General features: G+C 47.7%; 1 protein-coding gene across 1 annotated transcript in view; it reads left to right on the top strand.

Annotated features, from left to right (window-relative positions):
- Positions 1 to 22,383, top strand: part of CACNA1B (calcium voltage-gated channel subunit alpha1 B) — a 235,649-nt gene that overhangs the window by 117,526 nt on the left and 95,740 nt on the right. Inside the window, exons 7-10 of the mRNA XM_083158627.1 lie at positions 6,797 to 6,900; positions 18,377 to 18,492; positions 18,758 to 18,818; positions 20,684 to 20,772. Coding sequence (XP_083014753.1) covers positions 6,797 to 6,900; positions 18,377 to 18,492; positions 18,758 to 18,818; positions 20,684 to 20,772 — 370 coding nt within the window. The remainder of the gene's footprint in view (positions 1 to 6,796; positions 6,901 to 18,376; positions 18,493 to 18,757; positions 18,819 to 20,683; positions 20,773 to 22,383) is intronic.

Raw genomic sequence — 22,383 nt, 5'->3', positions numbered from 1 at the left:
TTTTCGGTTGCGAATTGGAACTTGCCAAAGGAGCTTGCTACGGGGGCCTGCACCTGTGCATTAGGGCCTATGTGCAGACCCCCACCATAGCTGCTCAACAAGCAATTCTGAATCCAATTGCCCCTATGTATGAAGCCTCGGACTTACCTCCAACCACTTTATCTATCTCCAAGGCTTACGTAGACCCTATAGACCAGGGGTGTCCAAACTTTTTGTGACGAGGGCCAGATTTGATGAAGTGTAAATGTGTGGGGGCCAGGGCCGGACTGGGACCAGAAATAGGTCCTGGCATTTTGATCACACAGGCCCACCTGAAGTAGGCGGGACCATTGCGCGGCAAAGCCGCGCACCGTAAAGGGGGTGTGGAATCATGGAAAGGAGGTGTGACATCACAAAAAGGAGGCCTTACACTGCCCATTACACATTATGGAACACACCGTGATGCCCATTACACAATATGCTATATATAAAAAATAAACAAAGGCAATTCATTTTTGTCCAGTTACGATTTATATAATAAACCACTGGAGAAGACTGGAATAAACATAGAGGACTATATAGCAGCTGGAAAATGTTCTGCAGCAGCAGTATGCACAAAAATATTTGACCATGTACTAACAAAGCAAAATAATAATAAGAAAATGTCAAATAGTAATTACAATGCTGTTATATACGTGGATATAACTACATCACCCCTGCTGCCAGCCAGAGTATACCAGAGTATACCCACTGCATTATTGCCAATCACCTTATATAGTAGTACCCCTGCACTCACCCCTCTCTCCCACCTGGCAGACAAGGTGTTATTGTTTAGCAGCCTCCCTATGGGGCACCCACCCCAGGTCTAGCTCTCTGCAGTGGGGTCTATCCTCCTAGGGGGTCGCCCTACCTGCACCACTGTGTGATGGTGGCATGGTAGTGCTGGGCAAAGGTGCCCACACCCAGGGTGGTGAACTGCGGGGCGGCATCCAGCAGCATCTCCGGGGCGTGCAGCTCCTGCAGATGTGCGGTGTGTCAGGCGCTGGGGCTGCCGCTGCTCACATACAGGGAGTCTGCGGGTGATGGGAGGCGGGGGGATAATACGTAGAAGAGCTGCTGCTGCGGGAAGCAGGACGTGCTGCTACTGACGGGGGTGGGGGGTGGTGCATCCTCAGCGTCCTCTCCTCTCCTTTCCTGGTCATCTGTGTGCTCTGCTCTCGGTGACTTGAGCTGCGGGGCTATTGTTGTGCAGCTGGCGGGATGCAGCTAAGTCTGGCTGCACAAAATCGGCCCACAAGGCCATCGGCCCTTCTGGCATTTGCCAGAAGTGCCAGATGGCCAGTCCGGCCCTGGTGGGGGCCGACCATTCAGCCTGACATTCTTTGAATCATTAATCACATCAGAATGGTCCCCCACTGTATTTCCCCCAGCCTGCCCCCATTCACTGTATGTCCCCTAGCCTGCTCCTCCTTCACTGTATGTCCCCCATTCAATGTATGCTCCCCACTCTGCACCCATTCACTCTGTCCCCCAGCCTGCCCCCCTTTTCTTAATGTCCATCAGTGCCTCCATTCATTGTCCCACCTTTAGTGTCCTGTGCTGTGCTTCCCACATCTGATGCTCTGCCCGCTCCCAGCTGGAGGCTGCGGGCCACTTGAAATGACAGCACGGGCCGCAATTGGCCCCCGGGCCTGACTTTGGACATGCCTGCTATAGACCATAAATGGTAGTTGTGAAGGGGCTGCTAGTTGTTTTTTAACCACATCACTCGTACATGCCCTGTTCTCCCGGAATGTACAGGGGGCTCCCAAATGGATCCTGGCTCTCCCAGATACCTGGAATAGTAGTCAAGTTTTCCTGAACCTGCCCACAGCAATCTAGCACCGCCCAATTCCCATCGTAGCGGCTCCGCCCCCTGCTTTATGATGCCATAAATCACACCATTGTATAGCGGGGATGTGGCCCTTTCACCACCCACTTCTGTCACGGCCCCTTACCCACCAGCACCTTGTACACCAGATTGCCGCCTGCCAGAGGGGGCAGGCCAGAAGTAGGCAAGTATGATTTAACCGGGGCAGGTCCGGATTTAAGTAGCAGGCCGCCCATAGGCACAACATTGTGCCCCCCCCCCCCCTGTGTACCTGCTGATGCCCCCCCCCCCTCCGTATCTGCTGACGTGGCTGGCGTCCTGTCCTCTCCTCCTCCCCAGTGCTGGAGATGTCTCCAGTCACTTCCACAGCCGCTGCCATAGAGCTGCTAGAATATGGAGCAGTAGCCCTTCGCGTTTCGCCCCCCCTTCAGCATTTTGTGCCCCCCATGACCCCCTCCCTTTTGCGATTCATGGATACCCCCGCGACACCCCCTCCCGCAATTTGCGGACCCTGCGAGAAGGGGAGATGCTGTGCCACCCCCAGCAGGTGCCACCCATAGGCACGTGCCTCACGTGTCTATTGGGAAATCTGGCCCTGAACCGGGGCAATGTCAGCTTTTCGCCAACACATCCCGCGCCACCGGACTCCTCTTTCCGGTCCTCCGACATGAGCAGAACTAATCCTTGTAACCAGTATTGGGCAACAGGTGGCCATCTCTCCCATCCAGCCCAAATGCTTAGTAATACTTTACTGTTCCCATGCTAGAGCCGGAATGGAGCAATCACCCAGCTGGTTCTGTTAGTCAGTGTCGTCCTGCTCATTACTTACTATTACAAGTTAATCATGCATCATCCACCTGATTAGCTTTTGTGTTGCTCTGAAGGTGGGGATGTGTTAATGGAATACACGCAGCGGCTCCTTTATAATCCTCAGAGCATCTCTGTAATGCACTGTGCAGGAACGTTCAATTATTAAAGCTGGATGCGAGACACTCCGGAGTACATCAGAGCGGTGCCTTGTGTTCTTGTAACTCTGTGGAGGAATGTATAGAGGCTGAAGCAACCAAAAACCGCCTGGCACCTAAAGGGCTCATTTATCATTTAATATTTGCAGCCAAATTCTCGAAAACACCCATTTTCGAGGGTTAGCTGCAAATATTAAGTATCACCCGAATGTATCAGGAAGGACCACAGCAAGAATTTCCGTTTTCTGCTGTGATTCCCCCTGCACCGCCACAATCCGCATGCCCCATAGGTTACTATGGGGGATGCAAAGCTGGCTGATGTATCACCTCTGAGATGGCGGTAGCCCATTGTAGCCAATCGGGGGGCAGCGCTAACTGCACATCAGCACATCGCAGGGACGGGCTCCTTTCGGAGTCCTGTCCCTGCACATGTGGGATAATACATCCCAGCGATAGGATCACATTTTGCAATGCGATTCTGGGCGGTAATATTCCACCCATCTCGCATTGTAAATGCCATCGTTAATAAATGGGCCCCTAAATGCGATGGCCCAGTCTGATTAATACAAGTGTGTTGGTGTTGGATCGATCCCTACTCTATATAACTCTCAATTTGTGGCATCCTGCTGCCTCCATTCCCCTCCTCACATCATATCACTGCCCTGTCACATGCAGCCCTGTCCTCACTGACATGTTATCATCTCCTGATATACTCTGTGCTGCTAAGGACCCTGCTCCTACCACTATATAACTCTCAGTCTGTGGCTTCCTGCTTCCTGCTCAGCTCACATCATGTCACTGCCCCTGTCACATGCAGCCCTGTCCCTACTGACACATTACTCATCTCCTGATATACTCTGTGCTGCTGGGGACCTGGCTCCTCCCACCATATAACTCTCAGTCTGTGGCTTCCTGCTGCCCCCATTCCCCTCCTCACATCATGTCACTGCCCCCTGTTACATGCAGCCCTGTTCTCACCCACACATCACTCATCTCCTGATATACTCTGTGCTGCTGGGCACCCTGCTCCTCCCACTATATAACTATCAGTCTGTGGCTTCCTGCTGCCCCCATTCCCCTCCTCACATCATGCCACTGCCCCAGTCACATGCAGCCCTGTCCTCACCCACACATCACTTATCTCCTGATATACTCTGTGCTGCCTTCCGCCCTATGACTTATTTTCTCCCTATATATAGCACGTGTGACTGTTGGGTAGTGTAAGGGTGTGAGTAAAATACATCCTAAATTGCGGCACACGTCACTTGTTACAGTAAGTGTCATTACAGCATAATTTACTAGTAAATCAGGAACATTTCATATTTTCAGCTTGTCCCCAATTTAGCATCCAGAAAGCGTCTGACACCTCTAACAATGGCTGCGCAGCTTCCACCCGTCATATGCCGACACATTAATCCTGCTGAGTAATGGACATTTCTGCTGCGCGCTGTGACACTGCCATTTATCAGCTGATCCGGGTCTGACCGTATTACCCAGTGCTCTCTGTCCTGAGTCCCAGTGTTTGCAATAGTTCTCCCAGATTAAAGTCACTGATGCGAGTTTTCGGAGCCTAGCTTTCTGGTAAAGTCCTCCCACGTCGCCCCGCCTGCGTTTTATGGAGCAATCAACGTCCAGCATTACGCCCGCAAATGCCCATCGCCTGTCAATCATCTTGCGTACAGCCAGCGATGGTTGTGATCTCAAGGACGGCCACTGCCTACCATGTGCATGTGTGGTCGTCTGATAAATGCGACAACATTCGGTTCTGAAATAGGCCCTATGTACTAAGCTTTGGAGAGAGATACAGTGGGCAGTGATAAAGTACTAGCCAACCAGATCCTAACTGCCATGTTACAGGCTTGGTTTGAAAAATGACAGTTATTAGCTTATTGGCTGGTACTGATATGAATACTTGGCTAGATAGCACAGAAGGCAGGAAACGGTCATACGTAACAAAGTAACGGAACAGTTACACGCTGCTGGGTCCATCTCTGCGCTGCCGCTTATGTTTGCAACGCCCCTAAATGTTGCGTCACCATTTGCGACGGTCTTGCCGGTACTGTGCCATAAATGAGCAGCTCTCTCTTGGTTGGGATGTGGGCGTGAAAGGGTGTAATGTTAATCGCAGCAGCACTGACAATGGGCCTGATTCACGTTGGGTCGTTAAGCAGTGTAAATTCGTCCGCTCAGCGAGTGGGTAAACGCCACCTGCTGTGCTTGCGAACGCTCTCCCCCTTTCCAAACATACGCTCACAAATCCATTCACATGCAAGTGTACGGGTGGAAAAAATCATTCAAAGAAGGGTGATTGTGCCACCTGTTCTCAAATACAAGTCAGACAGGGCTGGCGGCTGACCTCCTGTGATGTCAGCCGCCTGCCCCCGAGCAGGCTACGGCATGTCTGCGTTCACATAGGGATACCCAGCGGTTTTCTGAGCGCATTCACCTTTTTTATGGAAACATCTAGGAAACATTGGGTGTCCCCAGACTCCAGCTTCTGCCCGCCCCCTGTCTGCCTGTCTGGTGTGCGAAGGTCTCAGCCATTGGTGGCTCTTAGCCTTCCGGAGGAGAGGGGCTGCCGCAATGCCCCCTCTGCTGCCGTGCTCCCCGCTGCCGGTCCCCTGCACAGGGCCAGTGCATGCACAGTAACTACATACATACTGCGCATGCGATGGACCAAGCCTCCATGGGCTGCCTTTGCAGCAGCCCCTGGAGGCTTAATCAGGTTCCCGGGTCCGGCGCATGCGCAGTGTCATCCGCGATACTGTGCATATGCAGAACCAGTTTTGGAGGCTGCCGGGCATTTGCGCACAGAGGCATCCTGGAGGGATGGGACTGCCTTGAGTGACTGGCAGGTCACAATAGGAAGTCACTGCCAGTCGCATGGAAGCCAGAGCAGTCTCACGGACTGCATATGGCTTCATAGGCAGAGAACAGTGGTGGATTTGGGGGGGGGGGGGGGGGGGGGGGGAGCTGCAGCCCATAGGTAAAAAACACCACTGGTTTCGGCAAGTCTATTACTCGCCAAAGGCATTCGCACTGCTGGTCTGCACATGCGTATTTCCACCGTTACGCATGTACAGACCCACACATTGGACCCCGCTCTTTATAAGCCAACCTGAATCAGGGTCAATGTCTAAGTCTACAGTCAATAGGTCCACACACTATGGTCACATGAAACGTCTACTTTTTTTTTTTTTTTTTGCACATCGGCTCCGATTGGTAACAATAAAGTGGCTGAGTGCAGCACGTGTAAACATTGACACAGAAATGTGAAAAACTCATGTGTCATCCGTTTCCACGCCAACCGTTTGCTTATGTCAACCTTTTGGGGTTGGCCTAGACATTTTCAACTTAGAGAGAGCGAGATTCTGCATTTACTAAACTGGCCAATTCTATCTGGGATACTGTCTTGATATTGCCACGAGGATAAGGTCCCTGCCTCCCTGCCCCGCCCCCTCCAGTGTGGCAGTTGGTGCCTTATCTGATTGGCTACTTTGTATCTTTTTCCAAGTTCAGATCTCATGTAACATGTAGCTGGTGATGGCCAATGGTTGTTAATCCAGCAGTCGGGGAGCAGAACACGGTTTCTCCCCATTATTCTCATGCTGCCGTGTGTAATACTGAAGGCGAGGAACTCAGGAGGACAGACACATTACTCTGCGCCAGTGCGTCAGACATCAATAATGAGTGACTGTCCGCGGTAACAGACGGACACGTGTCAGTGTTACTGATGGGCTTATGACTGATCACTCTACAGTATGCAGCATGATTACAGTATACAGGGTTGGCCTATGTAGGCACTGGAATGGGGCACCTTTATTCGGGGCAGACGGGACAGATGGTGCATGTATTGTATTGTCCGGGGAAAGCAGTGGGTGAGGGGGGGTTGTGAACCACTGTATCTGCAGCTGTACTCGCACCGCAGTGTCTGACCGGATGTATCCCTATATCAATTAACCTCTATCTTTGTGTGTCACAGACGAATGACGCCGTGGGAGCAATGTGGAACTGGCTGTATTTCATCCCTCTTATCATTGTTGGCTCCTTCTTCATGCTGAACCTGGTCCTGGGGGTCCTGTCAGGGTGAGTAGCATTGGAACCCGTGTCTGTCTTCTGTTCTGAGATCAGCACAGCGCCACCTATGGTACAACTAGATCTGAAATCCTCACATTGCATCATGTTGCGCCTTCCTTCCCTAATACATGATCTATTGCTGACAATACCACAGTGCGCCTATTGGCAGGAACCTAGGGGACATACATGGGGTGGGGGGGGGGGGGGGGGTGTAACAGCAAGTTCACTCCTCTTCCGTCTGTGAAGTGCAAGCTCTGGTGCTAAGGCAGGGAGCAATGATAGAAAGGTCTACATTGTCTACGTCGATAGTCAATAAGTCGACACCACAAGTTTGACTGGCAAAAGATCGACATTGACAATACAAGCAAACTGTTGACATGAAAAATGTTGACACATGAGAACGTTACTTTTTTTACATTTCTTTTGTGATGATGTGGACACCTGTCAATGTGGCCCTTATTCAGATCTGATTGCAGTACAAATTTGTTCTGAAAATGGGCAAAACCATGTGCACTACAGGTGGGGCAGATGTAACATGTGCAGAGAGAGTTAGATTTGGGTGGGGGTGTGTTGAAACTGAAATCTAAATTACAGTGAAAAAATAATGCAGCCAGTATTTACCCTGCACAGAAACAAAATAACTCACCCAAATCTAACTCTCTATACATGTTACATCTGCCCCCCCCCCCCCCCCCCCCCTGCAGTGCACATGGTTTTGCCCATTTTGAGAACAAATTTGTACTGCGATCAGATCTGAATAAGGGCCACAGTATATCGCTTGGTACACTTCGCCATTCCCAATCAGAGTCCTGGTGGGTGTTAAAATATAAAAAGGTCCCAAAAACAAATTTAAAAAAAAGTTGAAACTCATGTTGAGCTTTTTTCATGTCAACAGTTTGCTTGTGTCGACATTTTGCCAATGTCAATGTTTTTGCGTGTCGACAGTGCTTAAGATCGACGGGTTAAAAAAAGGTTAACACGACCATAATCATCACATAAATTGTCACAGATGGTCAACGCACTTTTTTTCTTAAATTCCTTTTTTCAACTTTTTTTATCATCTACCACCCACGTGGACGTCCTTGTCAAAAGCGTGGCAAGCAAAGCGCGGCCTCGTGGTACACCTTTCCACTAATATGGATCAGATGTGGTGAAACAAACAAAATGATGCAAAAAAAACCCTCCCTGTCAACCATCTTCATGTTGACCTTTTGACCCTGTTGACCTCTTGATTGGTCGTTGGTCGACCTCTTGATCTGAATGGTCAGGGTGATGTGGTCTCCACAAATCCAGTGTTGTTATTTTTGTGCCTCACTTTGCTCTGCAATATGTACATGTATATGGGGCGGATGATAAAGTGGAAGGTGATAACGCGGCAGCCAATCAGCTCTAAACTGTCAATGTTCCAACTGGGTTTGTAAAATGGCAGTTAGCGGCTGATTAGCTGGTGTGTTAACACCTTCCGCTTTATTCTTAGGTACACATCCCGCCTGCTCTGTATCTGGAGAACATATACACCCCTAGCACAACCACCTATTACTGTAAACTGATGCAGATGGCCGGCAGAAGTATCCCAGAGTTGGGGGTGGAACGCGCTGTAAGAACATTACCCCCTCTGCGTGCGACGTTACCCTAGGGCAGTTATTCTGGTTCACTTGCAAAGGCAAATTCCTTCTCAAATGGACAAAACCATGTGCACTGCAGGTGGGGTAGATGTTACTTGTGCAGAGAGAATTAGATTTGGGTGGGGTTTTACTTCAAAGTGAGATCTATATTGCAGTGTAAAAATAAAGCAGTCAGTATTTACCCTGCACAGAAACAAAATAACTCACCCAAATCTAATTTACATCTGCCCCACCTGCAGTGTACATGGTTTTGTCCATTTGAGAAGGAATTTGCCTCTGAGAGTGAACCAGTATAAGGGCCTATATCAGAAGAGTCATAGTCATGCGTTCAGTGTTTGGGGAGATGGATTACACATTGAGGTTAGCGGAGACACCGGGGGGGGGGGGGGGGGGGAGGCTATTTATCATCTTCACCCATTTCTCCAGCGATAAGCGCGATTGCTACTCTTATCGCCTGATTCACCGATTTATCAGACAGATGCAGCCGGGCAATACTCTATCCTTATAGCTATGGGGCATTGTTGTTAGATAACCCCCCGCCAGGGAGACTTGTTTGCTGGCATCTCTCGGAATGACCTATCAGTGGGCCCGACAGGGGGTGAACAGTGAAGCGCAGGATCTCTCCATGCGCCACAGCTCCCGGACTAAATTATTCATCAGAGAGAGCAGAGTGTGACACACGTCCGACGGTCCTTTATCCTTTTATCTCTGTCTCCCTCCCCAGGTTCCTCATCTATTTTCGGTCTCTTTCATTTCCTTCTATTCCTGTGAATCATTTTTTTTTTTTTTTTACTTGGAATATTAAAGCAAATGTGTTGTCTTATTGACCTTTCCATAAAATATATTAGTTGACTCATATATAGTGGTGCCGAACTGCCCGTGTCAGCCCCCTTTGTGTTCTCTACCAAGGGGCAAACAATCTTACAAGAGATTATGATTAAATAAGATTAATTCCATTGTTTGCACTACACAGCAGTCATTGTCCCCCCTCCTCCCAAACTGCGCCCCTGCCACAGTACCAGCCATTAGCTTTAGGGTAATTCAACCCTGGTGGAGCTCTCCCTCCCGGAAGCAGTAAAGCGAACCCTTGGCGATCAATAAAATACTAACCAGCCAGCCCCTAACTGTCAATTTTAGAACCCAGTCTGTAACATGACAGTTAGAATAGTGTTGGCTGGTACTTTATCGGTCTCTACTTTAGTTCTCTCCAAGGCTTAGTTCTCAGACCCCCTAAATCTCTAACGAGTGGCGTTATTGGCTGAGGAGAGAGTGGCCAATAGTGGGTGACATATTTAATGCATTTTAACTTGGACTGCATTTTGAAAAATTCCAAATGGAAAAATATTCTCTGATGTTTTTGTTCATTTATCTCCCCGCCCCCTTTCTTTTGCTGCTCTGTCTCACTCAGGCAAATGCCTAAGCTTGGCACCGCCCACTGGCCCTGCCCATTCTGTCAGACCCTGCCCATTATAGATATCCCCACTATTTTATGTCTAACGCCATCTGTTATGTCTGGCCCCACCCATCTCTCCCTGACCGTTATATCTATATCTGAATATTGTTTGTAACCCCGCCCACTGTGTCTGGCCCTGCCTAATTTATCAGCTCCTGGCAATGTCAGTGTGCCTTGTCTTATTATTGTCTATTATTTCTGGTCCCACCCATTTATTCTAGCTACACCCATGATGACTGGCTTTACCCATTATATCTGGACCCACCTTTTATGTCTAGTCCTGCCCATTATGTGTGACTCCCAATCACTTTACCTGGCCTTCACCATTATGATGACCTTAGGGTATGGGAAGGAGTCAAAGACATAGGAAGAAGTTTCAAAACTGTAAATAGGTCGGCATGGTGGGGAGAGCTGTAGAGTCTACTGAGGGGGAGGTGGGTACGAGGATGTTACTAAGGAATACAAATAAGTCCAGAGGAGAAATTAAACACAATGGGGGAGATTCTCTAAGAATCTCCGCCCCCCTTCGCCGCCCATCGCATTTATAATTATCGCATATGTTCTAACATATGCGATAATGATAACAAAGGACAGCTCTTGCGTTAAGAGCTGTCCTTTGCGGTGAGAGTCGCCGGGTCCCAGCAGGTCCCGGCGGCTCCCCCCTCCCTCCCACACCCGGCGCTGCTGCTGCTGCACCGGGCTCTCCTCCTCCCTGCACCCGGAAGAGGATCAGTGCAGGGAGGAGGTCAAAGATCCGGGTAGCACTGCGCTGTGCTGCCCGGACACAGGTAAGGGAGGAGGGGGCGATGCGGGGCGGCGGGGGGCCGTGCGGGGTGGCGGCTGTCGTTGCGGGGCGGCGGTGGGATGCGGTAGAAGCCCATTGGCTTCTATGGGGCATCGCCAGATTTTTCTGGCGATGCCCCCCGCCGCGTTAACCCGGCGGGGGATGCTTACAGCATCCCAAAATGCGGTAAAAACCCTGATAACTGGGTTTTTACCGCATTTCTTGCATAGAGAATCTCCCCCAATGTTAGGGATGCAACTAAAAATAAACATAAATTAAAATGCCTACTGGCTAATGCAAGAAGTTTAGCAGGTAAAATCGGGGAACTAGAAACTGTGATCAGTAGGGATGATTATGACATTATTATTACAGAAACATGGTGTAACGAGTCACACAACTGGGCATTAAGCATAGAGGGATATACACTCTACAGAAAACACAGGGAAAATAGAAAGGGCGGGGGGGGGGTGTGCCTATGGTCCTTATTCAGATCTGATTGCAGTACAAATTTGTTTGGAAAGTGGGCAAAACCATGTGCAGACATGTGTAGAGAGAGTTAACTTTGGGTGGGGTGTGTTGAAACTGAAATCTAAATTGCAGTGTAAAAATAATGCAGCCAGTATTTACCCTGCACAGAAACAAAATAACTCACACAAATCTAACTCTCTCTGCACATGTTACATCTGCCCCACCTGCAGTGAACATGGTTTTGTCCATTTTCCAAACAAATCTGTACTGCAATCATATCTGAATTAAAGGCCTATATGTAAAAAAATAACTTCACATCATGTGAGAAAGAAATGAGCACAGGTACAGAGGAAGATTACACGGAGGCCGTGTGGGCAGAGATAACTGACAATAACAAAAAACCGAATAACAACATTTTTATTCTATGCTATAGACTGCCGAACATAAACAAAAGGGACAGGTCTCTTCTTTTAAACCAAATCAAACAATCTTCAGATCAGGGTCAGGTATTAATTATGGGGGATTTTAATTGACCTGTTATTGATTGGAAAAACGAAACATGTAAAACAGCAAGAAGCAGTGGGTTCCTAAGCTTACTTAAAGACCAGTTTATCACACAAATGGTAGAAGCTCCAACTCGTAATAAGGCATTATTGGATTTGGTATTAACAAATAACATTGATCTAGTTTCAAACACAAAAGTAATTGAACATCTAGGGAACAGTGACCACAATATGGTTTCACTGGAAATCCACTTCAGTAAATTACATCAAAAAGGATCGGCAAAAATACTAAATTTCAGAAAAGCGAACTTCGAATTATTCAGAGAAGCCCTAAAAATAATTGTGTGGGAAACGGTTTTTGAAGGGGGAAATGCTGAGGAAATGTAGGATACTCAAAAAAATGTACTTGAATCATTAACTATTAAATACATTCCTAAAGTAAAAAAGGGTAAATTCAATAAAAAAAAAGCCACCATGGTTGGACAAAAAAGTTAGGTCAGCAATCAACAATAAAACAAGAGCATTCTATAAGTAAATTCTATAAAAATAACTTAAATGAGGAGGCGTTCACCAAATACAAAAAAATCAAGGGGCAATCAAAGTAGCTTAAAGGGATTATGAAGAGTGCATAGCCATTGAAAGCAAAACGAACCCCAAGAAGTTTTTCAAATACATAAATAGTAAACGTATAATTAAGGACAACATAGGCCCGCTAACCGATATCACTGGAAAAAGTTTTACGGAGGATAAGGGAAAAGCAGAACTGTTAAATTAGTTCTTCTCATCAGTGTTTACTAAGGGAGAGCAGACTGTGGAACGCACACATACCACAAATGGGATGAACAAGCCGGACCTCAATATTGATTTCTCTACCGAGGAAATAATATTGAGGCTCAGCAAAATCAAAACAAATAAATCACCTGGGCCATAGGGGATTCATCCTAGGGTACTAATGGAATTAAGGGAGGAATTATCTTCCCCTCTACATTATATCTTTGATAATTCACTATCATCAGGAAAGGTACCAAAAGACTGGAGAATAGCAGAGGTAGTGCCATTATTCAAAAATGGCAAAAAGGAGGATCCCGTTAATTACAGACCTGTTAGTTTAACATCAATAGTGGGTAAACTATTTGAAGGATTTTTAAGAGATGGTATCCAGGAATATTTAGACCTTCATAGTTTACTCAGTAATAACCAGTAAGGGTTTGTGAAAAATCGTTCATGCCAAACTAATCTACTTGGTTTCTATGAAGAGGTTAGCAAAAACCTTAATCATGGAAATGCTGTAGATGTGATTTTCCTACATTTTACTAAAGCCTTCAAGACAGCACCGCACAAGAGGTTGATAAATAAAATGGAGGACCTGGGATTAGGGGCAAATATCTGTAGATGGGTAGGGAACTGGCTGTGTAACAGAGAACAAAGAGTGGTCGTGAACAGTGCCGTATGAAATATGATACCAGTACTAAGTGGAGTGCCACAGGGTTCGCTTCTAGGGCCCATTTTATTTAACATTTTTATTAACGCTATTGGGATGGGGTTACTCAGCAATGTATCCATCTTTTGGACGATACAAAACTGAGCAGAGTTATTAAATCATCAGAAGATATCACCATGCTACAAAATGATCTTGACAATCTAGATGAGTGGGCAAAAAAGTGGAAGATGAGGTTCAATGTGGACAAATGCAAGGTCATGCACCTTGGGAGACATAACCAGTGTGCTAGTTATAACCTAAGCGGGGATGAATTGGGTAATTCAGTACTCGAAAAGGATCTACAGTAGGAGTCCAAATTGACCAGTGTTTCCCAACCCTGGTCCTCAAGTACCCCGAACAGTGCACGTTTTCCAGGTCACCCGTCAGGTGCACTCATTATTCAGACACATTTGAAAAGATCCACAGGTGGAGCTAATTATAGCACTTGTGATTCTGTGTGGAGACCTGCAAAACATGCACTGTTGGAGGTACTTGAGAACCAGGGTTGGGAACCACTGAAATAGACAACAAACTGGGGTGTAGTGCTCAATGTAATATAGCAACAAAAAAGGCCAACAAAACTCTAGCATGTATTAAAAGGGGCATGGAAACTAGGGACTCAAAAGTAATTATGCCTCTACAAATCATTGGTTAGACCACACCTCTAATATGGAGTACAATTCTGGGCCCCACACTATAAAAAGGGCATCATAGAATTAGAAAAAAATCCAAAGAAGAGCAACAAAGCTTATTAGGGGTATGGAGAATTTAAGCTACGAGGAAAGATTAAGCAATTTTGGACTATTTACACTAGAGAAGAGACGTTTAAGGGGGGACATGCTCAACATGTATAAATATATTAGGGGCCAATATAAGGAACTGTCAAACACCCTTTTTTCTACTAGAAAGGAATCTAGGACGTGAGGGCATGAGTATAGATTAGAAAAAAAAAGATTTTGTTCATCTAGAAGAAAAAAAATTCTTTACAGTCAGAGCAGTCACACTTTGGAACTCTCTTCCCGGAGAAGTGGTGTCGGCAGACACTATAAATACGTTTAAAATAAGGTTGGATAAACATTTATTGGTTAAAAACATCCATGGGTACGACTAAGTAACATAATCTGTCTTTAAAATATCAGAACATACTATACAACAAGGGATAAACTATTATAAACATAGGTTGAACTAGATGGACGCAAGTCTTTAATCAGCCTCACCTACTATGTAACTATGTCTGGCCCAGATTATTTTTCCAGTCGCCACCCATTATGCCTTGTCTGGCCCTGCCCATTATACATGGCCATGATGATTATGTCTGTCCTGGTAATTACCATTATATTTGCCTCCATTAATTATGTCTGGTCCTGATCATTAAGCCTGGCAATGCCTATTGTGCTTTGACCCATTATATTTGGCCACGCCCATTGTGTCTGGCCTTGATCATTAAGGCATTGTCCATTGGGGCTTGTCCCATTATATCTGCCCATGCTCACCATGTCTGGACCTGATCATTAAGCCTGGCGTTGCCCATTGGGCCTTGACCCATTACTGGCCATAACTGCATTGTCTGGCCCTGGTCATTAAGCCTGGCATTGCCCATTGGGCCTTGTCCCATTGTCATTTATCTGGCCCTGCCCACCATGGATAACCCTGATCATTAAGGCTGGCATTGCCCATTGGGCCTTGTCCCATTTTATCTGACCCTGCCCACCATGGATGACCCTGATCATTAAGCCTGGCATTGCCCATTGGGCCATGTCCTATTATAAATGGACACGCCCACCATGTCTGGCCCTGATCATTAAGCCTGGCATTGCCCATTAGGCCTTGTCCAATTATATCTGGCCACACACACCATGTTTGTCCCTGATCATTAAGCCTGGCATTGTCCATTGGGCCATGTCCTATTATCAATGGCCATGCCCACCATGTCTGGACATGATCATTAAGCCTGGCGTTGCCCATTGGGCCTTGGCCCATTACTGGCCATACCTGTCATGTCTGCCCCTGGTCATTAAGCCTGGCATTGCCCATTGGGCCTTGTCCCATTTTATCTGGCCACACCCACCATGTTTGTCCCTGATCCTTAAGCCTGGCACTGCCCATTGGGCCTAGTCCCATATATCTGGCCATGCCCACAATGTCTGTCCCTGATCATTAAGCCTGGCATTGCCCATTGGGCCATGTCCTATTATAAATGGCCATGCCCACCATGTCTGCCCCTGATGATTAAGCATGGCATTGTCCATTAGGCCTTGTCCAATTATATCTGGCCACACCCACCATGTTTGTCCCTGATCCTTAAGCCTGGCACTGCCCATTGGGCCTAGTCCCATTTTATCTGGCCTTACCCACCATGGATGACCTGATCATTAAGCCTGGCATTGTCCATTGGGCCATGTCCTATTATAAATGGCCATGCCCACCATGTCTGGACCTGATCATTAAGCCTGGCGTTGCCCATTGGGCCTTGGCCCATTACTGGCCATATCTGCCATGTCTGGCCCTGGTCATTAAGCCTGGCATTGCCCATTGGGCCTTGTCCCATTTTATCTGGCCCTGCCCACCATGGATGACCCTGATCATTAAGCCTGGCATTGCCCATTGTGCCTTGTCCCATTTTATCTGGCCCTGCCCACCATGGATGACCCTGATCATTAAGCCTGGCATTGTCCATTGGGCCATGTCCTATTATAAATGGCCATGCCCACCATGTCTGACCCTGATCATTAAGCCTGGCATTGCCCATTAGGCCTTGTCCAATTATATCTGATTTGTCCCTGATCCTTAAGCCTGGCACTGCCCATTGGGCCTAGTCTCATATATCTGGCCATGCCCACAACGTCTGTCCCTGATCATTAACCCTGGCATTGCCCATTGGACCTTGTCCTATTATATCTGGCCCCGCCCATTATACCCACTGCTACCCAATATGTGAGCTTTACGAGGATAAAATGACTGCTAGAAAGCATTTATTCCCCCCCCCCCCCCCCCCTGAGTCGTCCACTTAGCACTAATGCAGGACAGCTGTGGTCGGCCCATGGGGGAGGATTCGGATCTAGCTTTGCAAAAACAGCAATTATCTATTTTTAGTGGAAATTCTTAATAATCACAATTGTGAGACACTGTAAGCCGCACAGCTGAACTGATCTAGAGTTACACATATAAACACACGTTTATTCTGCCAGCCCGGCGGGGATAAAGTCTTTGTTTTGCTGTGATCCTAGAGACGCCACTAACCAATGGCATAAGAGATTTGTACCCCGGGGAATTTACCTGTAACCTAACATTTTTTCCCTAAACCATCGTTTATTAAACACCTTCAATGAAATTTTTCTCGCTCGCAAAAGTGGCTAAAAATAATTTGTGACTCCCGGGAGATGAGATGGGTCGGCGACGTGCACAGCTTCATCTCAGTATCTAAAACAGGCATGTCCAAACAATGTCCCTCCAGCTGCTGTGAAACTACAAATCCCATCATGACTTGCAGGGCCGTTTCTAGACAATTTAGCTCCCAGGGCGAAGAAATAAAAATGCGCCCCCCCCCCAATACATAACATGGTAACATATAAATTGCGCGCGCCGAAATAGGGGGTGTGGCGTAATTTTAAAAGGGGTGTGGCTTAATATAAGGGCGTGGTCTAGCAGGAAAACAATTACCTTACATCACACTTTTGCATCCTGCATGACCAGACATTGGTTACCGCAGGAATTGTTATTGTCCTCACGCACTTAAGTTGGCGGGCTGAAGGCCACACAATGACCTAGTATGCCTCACAGATCAAGGCCAAACAATGACAGGCTACTTAAATCATTATACACTATTTATCCGTGATGCCAATTACACATTACGCCGTACACTGTGATGACAATTACATATTACGCCGCACACCGTGATGACAATTACACATTATGTCGCACACCATGATGACAATTACACATTACGCCGCACACCGTGATGCCCATTAGACCCCACACTGTGATGGCAATTACGCAATACTCCCCACACCGTAATGCCCATTACACATTATGCCCCATGTGCCGCTGCCGCACAACTGATGCCGTTTACTAATATGCCCCCACAGTGCCAGATATGCCCCCACAGTGCCACAAATATATGCCCCCACAGTGCCACAAATATATGCCCCCACAGCGCCACAAATATATGCCCCCACAGTGCCACACATATGCCCCCACAGTGCCACACATATGCCCCCACAGTGCAACAAATATATGCCCCCACAGTGCCACAAATATATGCCCCCACAGTGCCAGATATGCCCCCACAGCGCCACACATATGCCCCCACAGTGACAGAAATATATGCCCCCACAGTGACATATATATAAATACATATGTTTATATACACACATATGTATATATATATATATATATATATATATATATATATATATACACACACACACACACACACACACACACACACACACACACACATGTGTATATATATATATATATATATATATATAGTGTTAGGGTCAGTGTGCAACATTTTCAGGGGACGAGTTTATTTCTAAACATACCGTCTGGGGTGGTAGGGCTCTGTCTGTGCCTTATGCTATGTGGTGGGCACTGGGTTAGGAAGGTGGGCAGGCATGCGGGAAGGCTCCGTCCTGACTCTGAGAAGCTCTTTCTGGTTTATGCGCGCTGTGCGGCGCCGGCGTCTCCATCTGACGTCAGACGCCGGCGCAGCACTTAAAGTTTATACACAGAGGCAGAGCACACGCTGGCTGGCTCCCGGCTCCAGGCTCCAATATGGCGGCACCCTGCGCGACCGCATAGCTGACATGCCTGGAGCCATCTACAGCACAGACAATGACAGGGGAGTGAGCGGCGGGCGGCGGACAGTTTGTGCGCACTATTAAATGTTTGTGCGCGGGGTTGGCGATGTTTGTGCGCGCGCACAAGCGCACACCTTACAGGGAACATTGCCGGGCGCCCTGGCTGTTTAACAGAGGCGGACAAGCCGTGCGGCGCCCCGGGCTGCTGCACGGCTTGTCCGCCTCTAGAAACGGCACTGATGACTTGCCACAGTTTTATTATTAGGGAATGCTAACACTATGGCAAGGCATGCTGGGATGTGTAGTTTCTCAACAGCTGCAGGGCCACAGTTTGGACATACCTGATCTAAGACTTTCTGCCTACTTGCAGGGAATTTGCGAAGGAGCGTGAACGAGTGGAGAATCGCCGCGCCTTCCTCAAACTGAGACGCCAGCAGCAGATTGAGCGCGAGCTCAACGGCTACCTTGAGTGGATCTTTAAAGCAGGTGAGATTCGGGTGGCAGTATAATGGGGAGGGGGGTTCCTTTATTATTACATTTTTGCTTTGTTTGATGCCAGTGTTTTTCCGAATCACCTGTGAAAATCTCTTGCCGCTGGTTGTTTGTCATTTCCCTGTTTTGTTTTATTACTGTGTTTGGTCACGATTGTACAGCTCTACGGAGTATGCTGGCGCTATGCTAATAAATGTTTATAATAATAATAATGCATATGTTTGTTGATTATCGCTAATCCTTTGTTGCGGTCGTCCAGAGGAAGTTATGCTGGCGGAAGAAGACAAAAATGCTGAGGAAAAGTCACCGTTAGATGGTAAGTACACATCTGTCCTCCATGTGACTCTGATTTTTGCGCAAGGAAGTGTCTTGTTTGCAAAAGTTGGATGCATAAGTGGCTTCTGCTGATTAAAATGATATGCAGCATGCCTGTATTATGTGTGTACAGAGCCTGTATCTGCAGGGTTACGGTATAGATGGTTGACAATGTCTAGGTTGACAGTCACTAGGTCGACCACTAATGGTCGACAGTGACTAGGTCGGCACCTAAGAATGGTCGACATTATACCCTAGGTCGCCATTGACAGAAGGTCAAGCTTAAGGTCGACATGGTCATTGTCCACATGGGTAAGGTTGACGTGAGTTTTCCAAGATTTTATTTTTAGTTTCTATGTTCACCTATGTTGACATGGACACCGTATAAGTCCCTATGTCGACATGGACACCGCCTCCCCTTGCATGGCTCGCGGCGTTTGCCATGCTTCAGGCATTGTTATATTTTTACTCTATGCCCACTTAGTAAAGTATGTAAAACCACCTTTAAAAAAAAAAAATCGTGAAAAACTTTTTTCCATGTCGACCTTAAGCTTGTGTCGAGCGCCTGTCGATCTAGGGTATAGTATGTTGACCATTCTTAGGTGCCGACCTCGTCATTGTCGACCATTAGTGGTTGACCTAGTAACTGTCACCCCAGGGACCGCATGCCACAGTGGCGTAACTATAGCACCGCAGCCCCCGCGGTCGCGGGGGGGGGGGGGGGGCGCTGTGCATGTGGGGGCGCCGGGGGCTGCGGTGCTATAGTAATGCCCCCGCCCCCCCATCCCCCACAGGCTTACCTGTCTGCGCGTTCCGGCTCCCCTCCTGGCTTCAGTCAACTCTATGGAGACGGACCACGATAAAATGGCCGCCCCATAAGCACACAGATCTCTGAAACTGTCTGCGATATGGGAGCTGCCATTTTATCGTGGTCAGTTTGCATAGAATTAATTGAAGCTAGGAGGGGATCCGGGATGCGCAGACAGGTAAGCCTGCGGCTATAATGGGGGGGAGGCGCCCCCCCAATAACGGTGGGGGCACCCCAAACCAAGCTACGCCACTGGCATGCCATCTATAAATTAGAACGTAACAGTGTCTTCCTGGAAATCACTATAGTGTAGCATTTCTTAGGCAGATACATGCACAGCCACACATGAAATTTGTTTTTACCAAACAAGTGATGCAACCAATCAAATTCTATCATTTTCTAGAATGCAATAGAGAAATGGTAGACAGAATCTGATTGGTTGATATGGGCAACATCACATCTTTTCATTTTAAAAAGCTTTAGTAAATGTACCCCTTCGAGTACCGCTCACACCACACATCCCACAATAGCCAACATTTTTACTTGATATTCTGTGTGGCCACAGCTGAAAAGGGCGTCGTCTAGTCTAAGATATTTTTTCTTCTTACTTGGAGCAGGAGCGGTTTTTGGGGATTGGTGGAGTCCAGTGGCAGATCCAGTGGTGGGGCTGCAGTGCATTGCAAATGCCAATGACGCAGCATTTTGGTTGGCAGTGGTTGTGGCTTCTCTATTTAAATTTCATACTGTGGTTTAACCCCACACCTGGAGCTGCTACTGGTGGGCTCCCCATTTTTCCCGAGTGGTTATGCTGGTGGTCAGTCAGCATTTTGGCTTCCCCGGAGCTGTGAGCGGTGTCCTGCTGGCCGGTGACTGACAGGTCTCCTCTACATATGAGGTGTTTTAATTTAACAAGTCACTTTTAATTTTCTGCCTGATGACAGGATGTATAGAGTGCGCGTTCTGCCCAACCTAAGTGACGGACGGACTCTTCCTGCAGGAAGTTATTATTTTCTAACACGCTGCAATCTAATAAATAATGTATGTGCTTATCCTTCGTTGCAGTTCTGAAAGAGCCACCATTAAGAAGAGTAAAAACGACCTCATACATGCGGAGGAGGGGGAAGACCACTTCACCGACATCTGTTCCGTGGGTGAGTGGCTGGATGTGGCCTTCTGTGAATAAGCCATGGGGGGGGGCAAAGGTTGACTGTGTCAAAAAGTAGACTCATGGTATTTCGTGGTTTGTAGGGTTAGGGGTTAGAAAGCTGGAGGGGAGGGATAGGGTTAAGCACCTGAGTGAAGGTTAGGCTGGCGGAAGAGGAGGGTTAGGCAATAGGGGGAGGGTAAGGGTTAGGTACTAGGGGAGGGTAAGGGTTAGGTACTAGGGGGAGGGTAAGGGTTAGGCACTAGGGGGAGGGTAGGGTTAGGTACTAGGGGGAGGGTAAGGGTTAGGTACTAGGGGGAGGGTAAGGGTTAGGTACTAGGGGGAGGGTAAGGGTTAGGCACTAGGGGGAGGGTAAGGGTTAGGTACTAGGGGGAGGGTAAGGGTTAGGTACTAGGGGGAGGGTAAGGGTTAGGTACTAGGGGGAGGGTAAGGGTTAGGCAGTAGGGGGAGGGTAAGGGTTAGGCACTAGGGGAGGGTAAGGGTGGGCACTAGTGGAGGCTAAAGGTTGGAAGTAGGGGGAAGGTTAAGGTGCGTACACACGGGGGGCGATTTAGTGCAAAATCGCGGGAAATATGGTCGCTGAGCGACCATATTGCCCGCAATGGGAGTGTGCACCGGCGATATATCGCCGGAAGCTCGCTCCCGTTTTTGCCCCTGTGGTGATCGCTGGTCGCAGGAACATGCTCCTGCGACCAGCTGATTACCACTGCCGGGCTCCCCCGGCAGTTTCTTTTTCATCAGCGACCATCTCTGGTCGCTGATGTGAAGTAGAAACTGAGCAATATATTGCTCAGCCATATATTGCTAAGCCATATATGGCTGAGCAATATATCTCCCCCGTGTGTACACAGCATTAGGGTTGGACACAAGGGGGAGGGTTTCGGTTAGGCACCAGGAAGAGGGTAGGATTAGAGCTGTACTTTTTTGTATTGCCCAATTCACCCTGAACACCTACTCATCCTATTGACACTGTCGACCTTTTAAGTTAAACCCAAATCTTCACATAACATAATGTCAATAGAGTATCTCAAGTTCCACCCCCCCCCCCCCCCCCCCCCCCGGGTTTTTACTCTGGATATTACTTTTCTGGATGACTTTCTAGATTTTAAGTAATCTAGGTCACTGTAGCCGACCTTGGCAAGAGCATTCAAGAGGTTTCCACCTGCTGCACGGTATAGAGGTGGATAATACCCCACCAAGGGGTTTATTCTAGTTCATTCTTTCTGACAAAATCCTTCTTAGATGGACAAAACCATGTGCACTTCAGGGGGGCAGATGTAACACGTGCAGAGAGAATTAGATTTGGGTGAGTTTTTTTGTTTCTGTGCAGGGAAAATACTGACTGCATGATTTTACACTGCAATATAAATCTCACTTTGAAGAAAAACCCCACCCAAATCTAATTCTCTCTGCACAAGTTACATCTGCCCCACCCGCAGTGCACATGGTTTTGTCCATCTAAGAAGGATTTGTCAGAAAGAATGAACTACAATAACCCCCCAAGTTGGTGCCCACCAAGCCCTCATGCCAGAGTCCACCTGCAGCTTCTGTTTCCACAGAAGAATTCTAATCAATCTATATTACCATGTAATTCTTA

The sequence above is a fragment of the Crinia signifera genome, chromosome 9 (genome assembly GCF_055691185.1).
Source record: "Crinia signifera chromosome 9, ASM5569118v1, whole genome shotgun sequence".
Taxonomy (NCBI): Eukaryota; Metazoa; Chordata; class Amphibia; order Anura; family Myobatrachidae; genus Crinia; species Crinia signifera.
Note: the sequence above shows the minus strand (reverse complement) of the source record. Positions and strands in the feature narration are given on the sequence as shown.